We start from the raw sequence: 15,392 nt of genomic DNA, 5'->3' as shown, positions 1-15,392 counted from the left end.
TGGGGTGGGGGAAAAAGAGTAATTTGTTCTTTAATGTAAATCAATATTGCGTTGTTAAGTGTTACACTTGTATTGCTGCTTGGCTCAGCTCAGCTAGTTTCACAGAAAGTTCTCAGACATTCCAGTTAATTGAGGAAGGCTGCAAGACTCTGTCAGGATCACTTTCCCCCAATTCCTTCGTTTTTTCCAAAATGCCATTTTATGCTGACTTAAATATGCAAACCTCTGCAAATTTTGGTAAGTCATTACTGAAAATGAATAAGCCAATTGTCATGCCTCTACACTGGCCAAATGCATAGAATCATAGAATCATAGAATAGTAGAGTTGGAAGAGACCACTAGGGCCATCCAGTCCAACCCCCTGCCATGCAGGAAATCCAAATCAAAGCATCCCCAACAGATGGCCATCCAGCTTCCGTTTGAAGACCTCCAAGGAGGGAGACTCCAAGGGAGTGTGTTCCACTGTCAAACAGCCCTTACTGTCAGGAAGTTCCTCCTAATGTTGAGGTGGAATCTCTTTTCCTGCAGCTTGCATCCATTGCTCCGGGTCCTAGTCTTTGGAGCAGCAGAAAACAAGCTTGCTCCCTCCTCAATATCACATCCCTTCAAATATTTAAACAGGGCTATCATATCACCTCTTAACCTTCTTTTCTCCAGGCTAAACATCCCCAGCTCCTTCAGTCGTTCCTCATAGGGCATGGTTTCCAGACCCTTCACCATTTTAGTCGCCCTCCTTTGGACACGCTCCAGTTTCTCAAAGTTCTTTTTGAATTGTGGTGCCCAGAACTGGACACAATATTCCAGGTGGGGTCTGACCAGAGCAGAATAGAGTGGCACTATTACTTCCCTTGATCTAGACACTATACTTCTATTGATGCAGCCTAGAATCACATTGGCCTTGTTAGCTGCCGCATCGCACTGTTGACTCATGTTCAACTTGTGGTCTACTTGGACTCCTAGATCAATAGGTGCACCTCTTCTCATCATAGAGAGGACCATATTGTACCTGCTTGACATGTAGCTGTTAAATGCAAGGACCCTGTCAATGATAAGGACACTATAATTCAGCATTAATGTGGCATACAGATCCAAATCCTGATTTTTAAGAGCTAAACATCTGAAGCCCTAATCCTGGACACAGAAATCTATCAATTTCATTTTCATGTCATGTCCCCCTCATATTCAAAAGTAGTAGTAGTAGTGATAGTAGCAGTAGTCCCAAACGATTACTCCCCTAAACATGATTCCCCCCCCCCCCAAATTTAGTCAGTTCTTGTAAACACTGAAATGAAGCGTGGATTACTCCTGTTCTCACACAAAGAGTGCTGAGCTCCTGAACTTCAGTGAGGGGAAGGAAGAAAGCCAAGAGGAGAGAGATGCATTGGTGTGAATAGGATTGGACACTTTGGGTGCACTGAAAATTTTAGAGCTTTGGACTTGGTTTTGGACTCCATTTGAGTAGAATCCTAGTGCTGTAATGGTCTAGTGTCAAAGGGCCCCAGAGGTAATCAAAGGACATCAGTGATGATTAGCAGAAAAAAGATGGGCAACCCAACCCACCTTATGTAGGTTGCCTGCCTTATTCCTGCTCGCCCCACCTGCCCATCTAAGTCCCCAGTAGGGAAGATATAATGGAAGAGCTGCATTGGTAGTGATTCCAGCAGAAGTTACAAATACGAAACATACCCAGGCATCTATTTCATCCCAACACTTCTTTGAAAGCTTGCAACATACTATTGTTGCAGCATTTTATTACATCTAGGGCCATGTGTACATTTCTGCACAGTACCCCTGATCTCTTGTATAAAATCGGAGCCATCAGTCCAGGATGATGGAAATTTCAATTCAGTCCTCATGGTTGCAAGTAGAAGCAGATGTTACATCACTGAAAAGCCACAACCATCTCCTCAGTGTTCAAAGCTATGAGTGCGCATTGAGAGACCTGGGTCAGCCTCTGCCATCCCAAAGAGTTGGGATAGAATCCTGCTCCCCAAATGATGTTGCCCTATGGACTAGCATGATCTAAACAATAGTAGAGGTATTTGGACCTCCTTCGGCAATCTAGTTGTACAGCATTTATGTCCCACCGAGCAGCCAAACAAAACACTTAAACTCTTTGAATTCATTTTCAGGACAAACAGTGGTTGCTCACTACTCCATTAATTACAGCTATAAAAAGAGTAGATGTCATTAGTAGTAAAATTTCCATGTTGTATCCAATAAGGCACTTCCATAAAAAGGGATTTCATAGGAAGCATGTCATATCATTTAATGACTTCTAAGCTATGAAGATGAAACATGCAAGTCTTTGGCTGTGATTTTATACCTCCACAACAGCACAGCTGTCATCTCAAATAAACGTATGAAGGTCTGCAAACCAGCACCAGGGCTTCATTTGGGTGGGCCAGATGCCAGAAACATCAGCCAAGGAAGGGCCAAGAGGACAGTTCAAGAGCCTGCTGTGATGCTAACATGTTTTCTAGCAGAGCTTGGTCTAAGACTTCCAAAGATAATATAATCTTCAGTTGTAATAATTCCACTGTACTCAGCACTAGGAAGGTCATAGCTGGAATAGTCTAACAGTTCTGAGCATTCTAATTTAGGAGATTTTGACAGATGGAAAAAAAATTCAAAGGGGCAATGACATGGGTGGTAAGGGTGCTAAAACCATGGAAAATACTGAAGAATTCCATTAGCCAAAAGGAAAAACAACTGAAGAGATGTGTTAACCACTCATGGGATGTATTCATTTGTTTAATTCACACCAGGATGTGTAATGTGAAGGCAACATGGGCTTATACATCTCTCTATTCTTGGGGAAGAGAAGCTTTCTATACAGCAGAAAATACAAAATGGCTCCACAGGGTAAGATTGCATGTGTTGTACAGATCTGTTTTTGATAGCCACAACAGCTCTTTGTAAAGCCTCCTCCCCAATGGCTCACCCTCTACTATGTCTGGCCTCTACATTTCTAGCAGTGTAGAGAAAGAAGCCAAGCACCAGCAGCAAACCCTATAGCATTCATGAGGGCTAGAAACCTCTGTTAAATGTAAAATGAAATTTTGATTGTTAGAATGGACTATGGACTTCATAATTACTCTTTCTGTTTTATTGTTCCTAATCCCCAAATTGTTAATATGTAACATATTTTACATCAATTTACATATTTAAAAACAACAACAAATGTATTAGCAGAAGGAATGCTAACAGGAAATAGCCCACAGAGACAAATGCATAAAGTTACTTTATTTTCAGTATACATTTAATTTGAAAAATATAAATGCTAAAATATCTCATCTTCTTCATTTCTTGATTCCATAAAATTCACAATAGAAAGCCTCATAAAACTGTAAAATCCTATAATGTTATAAGTAATTTCATGGTTTTACTTTTCTTCTTACTGGGGAAAAATCATTCAACAATTTGAAATGTTTCCTTCTCTTTTTGTGTTTCAAAAAACAAAATCCGGTTTGTTCTACTGTGTTGATCTTCTTCATTTCAAAATAAAGTGGCTGTGTTTTTCTTAATACATCATTCATTCAAAGCAAATACAGACTTTTAACAGTTGAAAATGAACAAATAACATAGCAATAACAACAACAACAATAAAATGTATCTGAAAGTGCATCTTGATTCTGAGAAATAATGCATACACATACTGTATCTGGGAGGTTATTAAAGAAAAGAGACAAAAAGATGGACAGAGAGAGACAGGCAGGCAGTATGTTCACATTGTAGGTCTGGGATAGTCATCTCTGGCTCTTAAAAATTCACGAATATTAGTCCTGAGGAGAAGCGTGTTTGCAAAGCATGTCCATGGGCTTGGTCTGAGCAACATGCCTTCCTAAGACATGCATCTGATGAAGTTTATGAACACTTATGCCAAATAAAATGTTATGATTCCTCACTGGATTTAGACTGTTTAAGATTTCCTAAGAAGAGCCTCAAATAGTGACTCTTCTGGACCATAACTCCCCAAACCCCCAACAAGCTGGGCTACGCTGGTCAAGTGATTCTAGGAATTGTAGTACACAAAACTTTTCCAAGTTCTGTTCCCATCATGCTTTCCAGTCCACTTGGTCTCGAAACCAAGCTTTATAAGGAACAGCTTAGGCAGCTAGGTATGGTGAGCCTGTAGAAGGGAAGATTGAGAGGTAACCATCATAACTTTAAAGATCTGAAGTGATGTCATGTAGAAGATGGAGTGAGCTTGTTTTCTGCTGCTCCTGAGACTATAATATGAAGCAATGGATTCAAATTAGAAGAAAAAACACACTGAATATTAGGGAGCACCTCCTGGTGGTAAGAGCTGTTCACAATGGAAAAGACTGCCTTGGAAGGTGGTTGACTGACCTTCTATGGAGATCTTTAAACAGAGGTTAGATGGATATCTTTCAAGTGTACTTTAATTGTATATTCCTACCTGTGGGAGGGGGATACAGTCAACATCATCATTATCATCATCATCATCATCAGTAAGATCCCATCAAGCTTGCTGACTGAGCCTAATAAGTCAATATTTCCCTCTTCTTTACCCCCCTCCCCAAGTTTCTTTGCTGCTCCCATAACTCCTTTAAGGCTAGTGACACACACTCACAGCCATGGAGTCATTTTTGGACAGGATTCTTCCTAGACAGAGCATGGTGTGGCATTTTCCCTGCCCTTCTATAGTGAAAGCTCCATATATTCTTCTTGCAGGAGCAATTAGTCTGATCTAAAGGATCACTTTAATACCAGCAATGCCAGTAAGAATGACAAGGGGGGGGGGGTCCATCCCCTTTAGAAGGTGGAAGTGCCCCAATCCTGCCCTGCCTGCTTGTTTTCAAGACTGTGACTTGTGTGCACATGCTTGTCTGGTGCTTGGGACTGGAGCCCTACCAAACACCAGGAGCAGCACAAAACCTGGGAGGAGCAGGCCAGGATCAGGCAGAGGCCACAATATAGTTAACGCTGCACAAAAGAGTTCCAAAAGGTTATTATAAATATTAAGAAAGTCCATGAGATATGATATCAAAGTCTTTAAAAGTGTGTCATGATTAGGTGTGGGGTTTTCAACTGACATCCCACTAAGAAAAGTGAAGCTATTGTAATGGTTCTGAACTGCATCTTTTGATTTGTATTGGGGCAGAGCAACAAGGCATATAGATGGAGCTCAACAAGGCAGGTGGATGGAGGAATCACACCTCAAAATGGCACCTCAGCTGAGGCACCTTTACTCCTCCACAAGGGAAAGGTAGCCTTCAAGTGATGCCAACTAAGCTGACACTTACAGGAGCAGGCTAAACTTGGGGACTGAGCACTCTGAAGTACTAGCTGAGTGCACAGATGGCTTTGCTCCACATGGGAAAAGGAGGGAGAAGTGGAACAACAGAGCTGTGTCCTTAAGACCTTGGTTCAGTCACTCTCCTGCCCATTCTCCTTTTGAGCGGTAGGCCTTAAGATGAACGGCAGGCCTTCATCCAAAAGGCCTTTAGGACTGATGAGCTAGCCTAGCAGGCCACATCAAACCCATAGGTCAGAGGGGCTCCATCCTGGATCCATAGTTCTCAAAACTATGGACACCATGACCCTTCACTTGACCAACAGTCTGAATCTATACTTGGAAATAACTCCCGCTGCATTCAGTGTGTTATGCCCTAACCAGTATTATTAGGATTGCAACTGAAACTGTGTAGGGCAAATATTAGAGAGATTTTGTAGCACCTTAGAGACTAACTGAAAGAAAGTAAGAAGTTGTTGTGTAGAGCAAGACAGAACAGGATAAGATAGCAAGTTTCTAGGCTGCAAAGAAGCCCTTTTTTAAAAGGTAAAATTTTGAATACCTTTATGGAATCTGAAAGTCTGCTCCCCATCTCCCTCCTCCCACTCCACATTAACAGTAGTCAAGTAAATGGTGGCACCAGAAACTTCTGGAATCTTTAGTCCAGTAAATGGTGACAACAGAATCTTCTGGGACCTTAATGGTCACTTTTTAAAGGGAAAACATGTGAGGTGCCTAGGTTTAAAGACTTTACTGTGCTATGTCCTCTAAGCCATATATGACCACACACAAGAGTATTTTTCAACAGCTGTCTCTATGCTCTCATGTCTCATTCACTCTTAAACTTTTGCCACATCAGGTCCTGATAGTTCCTCCTCACCTATACCCTCCTATTAAAAACAGGGGAGCTGTGACTTTGGCAACCTAGGCAAGAAGGATTATTACAACAGGAGAACCAAACGTCCTCCACAAACCACTTTATGTAAGTCATGCTACACAAGAAAGTGCTCTTTTCCTGTGGTTCAAAAATATTTTGGGTATATCTCTCAATTATGCATTCTTGGTTGAATAGGCATTCCTTCTTCCCATGTGGGATTCTGCAACTGTGTGGTAGTGTTGAGGAAAATTGTGGCCCCGACAGAAGATCTCCTGGACCCTCATCCAACAGCAATCCCCCAGATTCACTGCAGAAGGAAACTGTACCACTTAAATTGGTGTAATAGTACCAACATATGCTATAATGTAAATACACTCATAGTGCTTAGTAATCCAAAGCAAATAAATAAATAAATCAGGTAGCCAAATGCTACTAATGCCAGGAATGCATGCAATGCAACATATCAAGCTTCTTGTCCCCTGTCCCTTCTCAAACTAGTATAAATAACCAAAACATACTTCTTTGTTATGTTTCCTGTACAATGTAGGCCTCTGTATATGACATATTCAACAGAAGATGTGCTGAACAGTCAAATGTTACTGAAGGAATTCAAGTATATTTAATAGGGTATAGGAATGGAACACCCTTGCTGGGAGAGACTGACCACTGGAGACTACCAAATGGGAAATGGTCTGAATGTGTATACAAGTGAGTGCATGGAAGTGTTACACTGCAAATTGCTGCTGGTTTTACAATTCTGTTTACTTCTGTGCTTTTTTTACTATTTACTTTGGCATGAATATGGTGGCCCTTTCAGCAAACCTCCTTAAGCCAGGATATTGATTCATCTGTGTTTCCATATAGCAGTAGTTTTTTCCCCCCCGATAATGCTGAAACTATCTACACCTTTAGTTTACTGAGATGTCTAAAATACATTATGCTGTTTCCAACTTGTAACAACTGGAGTCTGCAATGAGTTGGCCATGTAGACAGGTTCAAAAATTATGCACTTCATTGTAAAAGTAAATGACCGTTGTCTGAAAGTGCATGTAGAAACAGACTTAATGTCAGCTCAGCAGCTCTAATCTGGAAGGCTGTGCTCTGGGAGCAGAGACAACATCTGCAACAGCACAACAAAATGCCCACAAAATTTAGGGGAGTTTTAATCTAAGTTGGAGGGGGAGGGAGAAGACTGGGGCATGTGCCTAAGATGCTGCTCAGGTCTACAGAGATTGCTCTGAACCAGTGGTTCTCAAACTTTAGTACTCCACAGGTGTTTTGAACTTCAAGTCCAAGTAACCCCAGCCAAGTCAGCCAATAGTCAGGAAATGTGGAAACTGAAATCCCAAACATCTGGAGGACCAAAGTTTGGGAACCACTACTCTGGACTATGGTCACTGCCGCACTCCCTTACCAAAACAATGTGGGATTTTCTGAAAACTACTGAGTCAGTTTCTAATTATTTAACAGCCATTAGGTATATATGAATGTGGTTATGTGTATGGGTATATGCTAGTCTCTCTCTCTCTCCCTCTCCCTATATACTGAAATAGTGTCTATCCCATTGCCCTTACAGCAGAATTATGTGAAGCTGCTTATTATTTAATGAGTTTTAGGTGAGGGATATCACATTTTAAACCTTACTTCAAACCAATTACTCCATTCAAGGGATATAAATAATAAATAATGTTTATGGGTTTTATCATCTTCAACATGTTTAGACCCCCCACTAAAAAGAAAGTCATCCAGTGTGAGATATTTTTATCCTCACATGAGCACTAAAAGGCCAGCACTCACATGGCTGTATGTATTTAATTCATTTGGGGGGCTTCTTAGAAAATACTGAGGTGCTTCTTTGTGTGTGCAATACATTTTTGTGCAAAAGCAAAGAGTACAAAAAGCACTACATTTTATTCAACAAGCAGCAATTTTGCACAAAACACATTTTGTACAAAAAAACTGCTTTTGTGCAAAAAAAAACTTTGCAATTTTTTTCACAAAAATGTCACAAAAGCAAATATCATTCGAACAATGTTTCATTCTCACATGTGAGAACAAAGCAAGCAAAGATTTACATCCCTACTCTCTGCACAGAGAAAGGAGAAGAGAACAGAGGAGGGCTGAAATCAGCCCCCAGCTATTCTCACACATATGTTATATCCCTAAGCACACCTTGGGGAGATTTCTGCAGAGAAACATTCAAAGATGAGATCTCCGTATGCAGTCAGAAATGGTACAGCCCAGAATAAGATACATCATGAATGTTTACGATTGATTCAAAATGAAATCTGAGAACATAACAAAAATGGAGTGGCATAAAGCCAGCCTATCAACCTTGTCTAATAGGCCTGAAATCCACACTACATAATATTTGCTACGCTTGAGCTAGAGTATGTAGACCGATAATTAAGGCTTTAACAAACCCTCCCCTCAAATCATTTCCACTCTACTTTATGTTAAATCCGCAAGTGTGGACACACACACACACACACACAGAGTGCCTGCAAGTTGGTACAAATGAAATAATGCTATCAATAAAGGAAAATCAACACATGACTACAGTCTACATCTGCTCATGCAACAATACTCATTCCTGTCTGAAAGTAACTCAGATTGCATTACCACTGCATATGCCCTCTTCCTATTATTGGGGACTATGCAGGAGGTCAGCAGAAGTCTCTTATTAGATGAAGGCAGGCACCATGGCAGCAATTCAAAGAAGATAATGCCAGATGCTTCGAAAAAAGACTCCGCTAAGAATTGTGTGACAAAATCAGATCAGGTCAGATGGCTAAGAAGAAGATACAAATTGAAGGAAGAGGCGAAAGAGAGAAAGAGCAGGCATTCTGCAACAAAAGATGTTAATATAGCTATGCCATATACCCTTGAGAGTGTGTATTTTTTCTTTCTATTTTTTGTTCTTTTTTTGTAAAAATCACATTATATAACATACTATACAATTATTATTATTATTATTATTAATATTATTATTAAATCTTTCTTGTTTTTTTGTCTTTTCATTTTTAAAGAGAAAGTCCAACATCTAGAAATAAGAGGTAGAACTACTCAAAACTATACGTTTCCTGCTGCAGGAAAAAAAAGTCATTTTTCTTTACAGTAATCTTTTAAAAAATGGTTAAAAAATTGACAAAAAATATAAGTTGCAGGTTAGGCCCCCATAATTTAAAACAGATGCCATCTAGGAAATAAGAATAACACTTGCCAACGCAGCTGACAGGTTAAGAATCCACTGAAGTGTTACAGAATAAAAGTTGCATAGGACAGGGTTGATTCCAAAACACACGCTATACAGAGGCTGGCAAAGAAAAACAGTTTGTCTGTGCAATGATGTACCATTTTCATTTTCTGTGCTTGAGACTAAAGAAGCAAAGTTGACGTTACCAGCGGATTAAGATTAGCAGCATTTTTTTCCAGAAGTATAGAACTATGGGGAATTAGCCTGGAGGTCAGTTTTGTTCTGCTAGAGATATATTTTTAAAAAATAACCAAAAATAAGAATAGAAAGAAAAACACTGATTCAAAACTAAAAAAAAAAAAAACCAAACAAACAACCCAACAACCCCCAAATAATAACAGTTCCGCTGACATTTTCACAAAGCCATGATAATGCTTCCATCCTCTGGTGAAAAGCTCCAGAGGACAAGTATGTATGCGTATGGTTGACAAGGCAAAAACCTATATATAGACAGATAAAAATCCACATGTATTGGTCAGGATGAAAGAAAGAGATGGATTGAGAAGAAAAAAAAAATACCAAGTGGAGGGAGGAAGAAAGATCCAATAGAGAGGGGTGTCATATGTCTTGCATTCCCGTAGGCAGGGAACAATTGAATATTTGGCTAGTGATACAGAGGGAAAAAGAAGAATGAAAAAAGCCAGTTCAGCAGAAGCTTAATGGACAAGTTACAAAGTAGTTTCTGTTCCCTTGCTCCTCCAGAAATAACCACCATCTTCAGGATCAAGTTCTATTCTAATTTGAGGCACAACTTTCATTGGAGTTCGTGGAGGGCTGAAAAAAGAGAAGAAAGAGACGAAAACTCATAACACAGAATTTATACACCCAGATTAACTTCTGAAAGTAAATCACTACACTAAACTAAGTATAGTGTAGTGATTTGAGTATCAGGACTTGGAAGCTGGGAGACCAGGTTTCAGATCCCTGCTCACCCACAGAAACCCACTGCATGCTCTTGGGCAAGTCACACTCTCACAACCTCAGCAAAAGGCAATAGCAAACCCCCTCTGAACAAATCTTGTCAAGAAAATCCCATGGAGAATTTAGGATCTCCATAGACTGGGAATCACATGAAGGCATATATCAAGAAAGCATGGTCAGGAGTGGATTCATCATTGTATTAAGAGTGTTTAGACAAAGTTTCTAGCAAACATGGCACCACTGTGCACTTGGTCTTGACAAAAAGCCATAGACCCGGAGCAGGTGTTTGAAATATGGAAGACACTTAATTTTGAATAATTCAGCTTCTCCATGTCTCCATTCTCAAGCTAAAATAACTAGTGTTCCCTGGAAGATGCAATGTTCGGGGGCAGTAGAATTTAAGGGCATAAGTGGATGTAAATAAATTTTATTCTTTTGCCCGTAAAAACATGAATTTAAGATCATAAATGCTGGAAAAGAGGCTGCCCTTAACACAGGAGTGGGCAACAACCTTACAACTTGCAGGCCACACACCCCAGCATAACAAATTATCTGTTTTCTTTCAGAATCTCTCTCAAAATGGCAACAGAAAGTGATGTTGTGTCACTTCTTATCACCATTTTGAGGGACTCCCAATCAAAACAAGAATTTGATGGTGGTGGGGGATATGGGGAGTACATAGGATCATTTCCCACTATGGTGTAGTTTCTGTGTGGTTTTCAGGTAAAATCACCCCAAATCACACAATTCTTTACAAAAAAAGGGGGGGTGTGAATGTTTTTTTTGGAGAACACTGATGGAGCTTCAAAAGTGGGGCCCAGGAGTCACATGTGATCAGTAGGCTACACTTTTCCCACCTCTGCTTTAACTGGAGGATGGACGCAGCAACCAATATAATAGGGGTCTACGCAACACTGAATTCAAGTAAAGTTCAGGAGAGTGTGTGTTTTCAGTATGAGAAGTGTTGAGCTTTGATATGCTAATATCCACCTCTAGACTGGACATCAAATGGTCATCTTCCACTGGGGAAAAACATTTACAAGGCCAGCTGATTGGGGCTACCCTGTTTTCTAATTCAAAGGTGGAGGGAGGCAGAATTGAGAAAATATAGTTTTTGGACAACTTCTAGAATTTCCCATCAATATGGTTTTGTGCCATGGTGGGAAGGGATTCCATAGGTTGTACTACATAGAATAACTTTTCCAAACTCTGGGTGGTCTAGTCAAAACGAGTGAGAAATGACCTGGCCTACTGGTCTCTTTCAATTCTAAGGACCTTATCACACAGAGCCTTACCATTAACAAAATGTTCCTGAATGTTTCTGAAGCGTGATGGTGTGATAGCGCGTTGTGCTTCTAAAACGTCATTGAGGCGTCCTGCTTCTCTCCCGTCAACAAAGCTTTCACACAGAAACCATTAATAAGATCCAGTTATTCAAAAAATAGCTTCATGCTTCCGAAACACTTCAGGAATGTTTTGCCCACAGTAAGATCCTCCGTGTGATAATCCCCTAAGACTCTTATATCATTATCATTCTTCAAGGCATAATGCACTAATTTAATTAAGTAAATCCCAACATCACCACATATTCTCTGGTTTCTACTGGCTCGGGCAAACTTCATTTAAGAGTACGTATTAGCATTTAAGAAAGTATTTTTTTTGTCACAGAGGAAATTGATGCTTCAATGATACCAAACATTTTAAAGAAGTGTTTCATCAGGTTTCATTTTTCAGCACCCAAATTTTGTTAACATCCATTTTCTTTCATTACCAACTGCAGTGCAAATCAACCAGATGGTATGTATTCTGCACTGGAGTTGAAACCCACCCTTTGCAGAGCTTTGGCTATGTTTTAAGATCACAGACCATAAAGATCCTTACCTTGGCATTGTGTGGGAGTGGAGGTAAGGAATTTTATCAGCATGAAGTATGGCGTTCAAGGAATGTTGGTGATTCTTCTCCTGTGTCAGAAATTTTTTAAAAAATATTTGTTTTAGATATTTCTGTCCCGCTTTTTTAAAATAAACACATTCAAAGCAACTTAAATAAAACCTTTTATAGCCACCAGCCTGGCTATCAGTTCTCCAACACTGCTCTGATCTCAATAGCACAAGAGCTAATACTCATACTCAGAATGGAGAGCTGTGCTGGACAAATGTCCCATTGCACAAGACTATAGCTACTGTAATATGCACATGTTATTTAGAGGCAATAAAACATCAGATGCAAAAAACTCAAAACTTTATTGAGTTACTTTGTGATCAGCAAGGCATATATCCACTGGATCTTAAATCTTTGTCCAGTGGAGACAGAAACTGTGTGCCACCAAACAAACCCAGGACCACAAGGAAGGAAGTACAAGATAAACAACATGAGTCAGCAAAGAAGCTATGTGCCAGAGATGTCATGTGAAAGGTACCTATCCAGTTTAATCTCACTGTTAATGATTCCTACAAAGATCTACATCATGAATAATGTGTATGTCAAAATGCAGTTTTCTATCTGCTCCATATCAGTTCCAACTGGAGATATGCTCTGGATTTAAACATAATCCAAATCAATTCTGACTTGGACAGATTTGAGAGATGTCATAACTGTAGTGGGTCTGCTCTGAAGTGGACTGAATCCTATATCTAAAACAAAACTGAAGATTCTTTAACAATTTAGATGTTGAGGAATGTGGAGATATGTGTTGGACACAGATACATGTAAAACTGATAACATGTGTTGCTGTGTTTCTCCAAAAATTAATACTTTCCTTTCCAAACTCTTCATATAAATTAAATACGTGGGAGCAGATAGCTGAAAAGGAAAGATGGGCTATAGTTTTGTGACTGGAAGCTCCAGTATGCAATCAAAGGATTAATTATGGACAAATTTTGGAAAATGAGCCTTAATCCTGTTCGAGCTTCCTTTCTCATCCATATTCTGAAAAAAATGGAGGATCTCTCTTAAAATGAGATGAGGTTGAGAAGAGGGACTTTCAGTTCTGATAAGAAGGAGATTTTAAAAATTACCAAATGTTTAGTACATTCACAATTTTGCTGACACCATGTTTACCCAGATTCAAACACCTTCTTCCACCATGAGTGGAATTTTGTTATATATTTATACTTCCTGTATCTAAATATTTAAATACTTACCTTCTTTTTTGATTACCTAGCCAATCAATATCATCCTTCATTCCATGCAATCACCACACCACCCCTTTCCATGCCCAAAATGTACAGTACAGTTTGTATGCTCACAGCATACAACAGTAGGATGATCTGATTATTACAAATGGGTAAGAGGTAAATCACAAAGGCACAGAAGTGCATTCAGATTAGAAAATCAAGATTATTAAACCTACTTGTCACCACATCTCAAAAAGGATATTGTAGAGCTGGAAAAGATACAGAACAGGGCAAACAAAAGGATAAGGGGGCTGAAGCAACACCTCTATGAAGAAAGGTTACAACATCAATGGCTGTTTAGCTTTGAAAAAGACAGGTAAGGGAAGTCATTACAGAGGTATTTAAAGTTATGCATGTTGTGGAGAAAGTACATAAGGGAAAAGGGCTTTTACCTTTTCTCATATTACAAAGAGGGTCAATATGTGACGATAAATGGGAAGGGCAGAATTTAGGATAGATAAAAGGAAGAAATACTTCCTCATTCAGCACATAGTTAAACTGTGGAATTCATCATTGCAAGATGTAGCGATGGCTACAAACTTGGTTGGCTTTAAAAGAGACTTGGACAAACGTATGGAGGTTGGAGTTATCAATAGTTACAAGTCATGATATATTGCCTTGGGTACCTGGAGGGAGGCAAAGTGAAACAGTCCCCCCATACTATATATGGCATATCCCCAGATTCCCTGCTTTCATTAAGAAAGCCTAAGTCTACTTCAGATACCAAGATACAAGGCACTTCATCCATTTGTTTTGTAAGCAACTATAATATTAAGAATAATAAGAATAATAAGAATAATAATAATAAGAATAATATTTATTTGTATACCGCCCTCTGGCAAACCAATCCGGGCGGTTAACAACTAGATTTTAGATTTTAGAATGACTCTCTCATTCATTTCAAATAAATGCCTCCAATTATGAAAAGTGATTGCTGCCCTATTTATAAATGAACAAAAGAGAAATCCAAGGGGCAGCAACGTGCCTCTTGCAACATGAAAGGTAGTAGTGGAGATCTTTCTAACTCAGAAGATGTATTTAAAAATTCTTTCTTCTCCTAGACCTTATCATTTAAGACCCATCAAGATCATACCCAGTAATGGAAAACGAGAGGCTATGGCTGAGAAAATGTGAGTTATACCAGTCTTATGAAGTCGCTCGGTTTTGTTGTACTCACTTTGCACTCGGATTGAGGAGTTAGTGTATGGTAATCCTGCAGTGTGGCTACTGTTGATATCAAGCTGGCTGGTGTGTTGACTTTATGCAGGGAAATACAACGGATCAGGAGTGGGAATTTGTTTGTAGCAGCAATCCAATTTACTAAGAGGTAGGTCTGATTTATTTATGGATGCACATAGCATGAAGAGAGGTTGTTCTAGCTCAGAGCTTCAAAATAAATCTTCTAAGCTGTCTTCCAGTAACGGTAACATAAAAACTGTCTGGTTTTAATCTCGTTCTGTCTTCCACGTGCTAAAGAATCTGTGCATTTCACCTGAAGATGAAGCCACCAAATGCCTTTGTGTACAATGTATTATTAACTGCCCTTGAGTCAACCTTGACTCATGACAATCCTGTGGATGAGACATCTCCAAGACCTTTCTGTCATCCACTGCTCTGTTTAGGTCCTGCAGGTTCAGCCCCGTGGCCTCTCTGATTGAGCTCAACCATCTGGCATGTGGTCTTCCTCTATTTCTACTGCCCTCTAACTTTCCTAGCATCATTATATTTTTCCAACAATTCATGCTTTCTCATGATATGGTCAAAATATAACAGTTTTCCAGGAATATTTCAGATTTGATCTGTTGGAATTTGTCTAATCCACTTTTAAAGTGAATTCCATAACGTGCTGAAATTAGGCATTTCAAAAAAGAGGGCAACATTCAGATTGGGCCACTTCTAAAA

At 39.5% G+C, this 15,392-nt stretch overlaps 1 protein-coding gene across 5 annotated transcripts in view; it reads right to left on the bottom strand.

The window, feature by feature from the left end:
- Positions 1-3,229: 3,229 nt before the first annotated feature.
- Positions 3,230-15,392, bottom strand: part of SLC4A4 (solute carrier family 4 member 4) — a 243,332-nt gene continuing 231,169 nt past the window's right edge. For all 5 annotated transcript variants that reach the window (XM_042470501.1, XM_042470504.1, XM_042470503.1 and 2 more), the window contains 2 exons: positions 12,196-12,275; positions 3,230-10,167 (listed from right to left, as the gene is read on the bottom strand). In XM_042470501.1, coding sequence (XP_042326435.1) covers positions 12,232-12,275 — 44 coding nt within the window. In that variant the 3' untranslated portion in view covers positions 3,230-10,167; positions 12,196-12,231. The remainder of the gene's footprint in view (positions 10,168-12,195; positions 12,276-15,392) is intronic.

This window comes from Sceloporus undulatus, chromosome 5 (genome assembly GCF_019175285.1).
Source record: "Sceloporus undulatus isolate JIND9_A2432 ecotype Alabama chromosome 5, SceUnd_v1.1, whole genome shotgun sequence".
NCBI classification, from domain to species: domain Eukaryota; kingdom Metazoa; phylum Chordata; class Lepidosauria; order Squamata; family Phrynosomatidae; genus Sceloporus; species Sceloporus undulatus.
The sequence above is the reverse complement of the archived record's forward strand: the minus strand, read 5'-3'. Positions and strand labels throughout refer to the sequence as shown.